The sequence below is a fragment of the Lathyrus oleraceus genome, unplaced genomic scaffold, assembly GCF_024323335.1.
Source record: "Lathyrus oleraceus cultivar Zhongwan6 unplaced genomic scaffold, CAAS_Psat_ZW6_1.0 chrUn1108, whole genome shotgun sequence".
Lineage (NCBI taxonomy): Eukaryota > Viridiplantae > Streptophyta > Magnoliopsida > Fabales > Fabaceae > Lathyrus > Lathyrus oleraceus.
This window is the reverse complement of record NW_026113499.1, coordinates 2,676-4,162: the sequence shown is the minus strand read 5'-3', so window position 1 is coordinate 4,162 and position 1,487 is coordinate 2,676. Positions and strand designations below refer to the sequence as shown.

The 1,487-nt window shown below is 39.9% G+C and overlaps 1 protein-coding gene across 1 annotated transcript; it reads right to left on the bottom strand.

Moving 5' to 3' along the window:
- Positions 1-290: 290 nt before the first annotated feature.
- Positions 291-1,277, bottom strand: LOC127115116 (uncharacterized). The gene has a single exon (XM_051046747.1). It carries the CDS (start codon positions 1,275-1,277, stop codon positions 291-293), a length of 987 nt encoding a protein of 328 aa, XP_050902704.1.
- Between the last annotated feature and the right edge of the window lie 210 nt (positions 1,278-1,487).

The window sequence follows — 1,487 nt, the reverse complement described above, 5'->3', positions numbered from 1 at the left end:
ATAGTGCTCGATCTTAGATTCTTCACACAACTCCTTCATCATGTTGTTGTTGAGATTACTGGCATTGTCAATGATGATTTTGCTAGGTATCATATAGAGGCAAATTATCTATTCTTAAGGAACCGGGTAACCACTTGTCGAGTGGTGTTAGCATACGAAGCAACTTAGATTCATTCCGTGAAGTAGTCGATGGCGACTAGGGAATCGATGACTGTTGGAAGCTTTAGGATCTATCATCCCAATCATATCAATACCCCATATAGAAAAAGGCCATGGAGAGGTAAAAACATTTAATGGAGTCGGCGACACAAAGATCTTGTCACCATATATCTGACATTGTGACATCTTTTAACAAAGTTGTAACAGTTAATCTCCATTGTCGTCCAGTAATATCCAGCCCGAAGAATCTTCTTAGCCATAGTAAGACCTTTTGCATGTACACCATCGCAGCCTTCATGTATGGATTTTATGATCGTACTAGCTTCGTATCTATCCACACATTTGAGCAGTACATAATCATAATTTCGCTTGTATAACACATCACCGTTTAGGAAGAATTTGGAATAGAGTCTTTCTAGAGCCTTCTTATCAGTAATAAATATACCCTCGGGATATTGTCGTTTCTCCATAAATGTCTTTATGTCGTAGAACCAGGGCTTATCATCAGGATCGACCTCGATTGCTAAACAATGCGCTGGTTCATCTAAGTGGTCAATATGGATAGCCGGTACTTCATTCTTCCATTTGACTTTGAACATAGATGCCAACGTGGCTAGAGCATCCGCTAACTGATTTTCTTCCATAGGAATATGATGAAAAGAGATTTCATCAAAGTAGGGTACCCGCTTTTTGATATGCTCCTTGTAAGGTATCAACTTACTATCCCGAGTCTCCCAATCACCTTTTACTTGACTTATTACCAGAGCTGAATCATTGTATACCTCAAGAATCTTGATTCTGAAGTCGATGGCTGCCTCTAAACCGTATATACATGCTTTATATTCTTCCATATTATTGGTACAGTCAAAACATAATCTAACGGTAAATGGAAGGTGGAAACCGGTTAGAGAAGTGATGACAACACCTATGTCATGGCCTCGACCATTGGAAGCAGCGTCGAACACGAGCGTCCATCGTGATCCTGGTTCAGGGCTTATCTCGAAGCCTGACATAGTGAAGTCTCTGATAAACATAATGTCTTCGTTTGGAAAGTCAAACCTCAACGGCTGATAACCTTTGACAGGCAGGTGAGCAAGGTAGTCAGATAGAACACTCATTTTTAGTGCTTTCTGGGTCACATACTGAATATCATACTCGGTCAACAACATTTGCCACCGGGAAATTCTACCAGTAACAACAGGCTTTTCGAAGATATACTTTATCGGATCCATTTTGGATATCAATAAAGTGGTATGGTAAATCATATATTGTCTCAGGCGTCGAGCAACCCAAGTTAAAGCACAACAAGTTTTCTCTAAAAGTGAGTA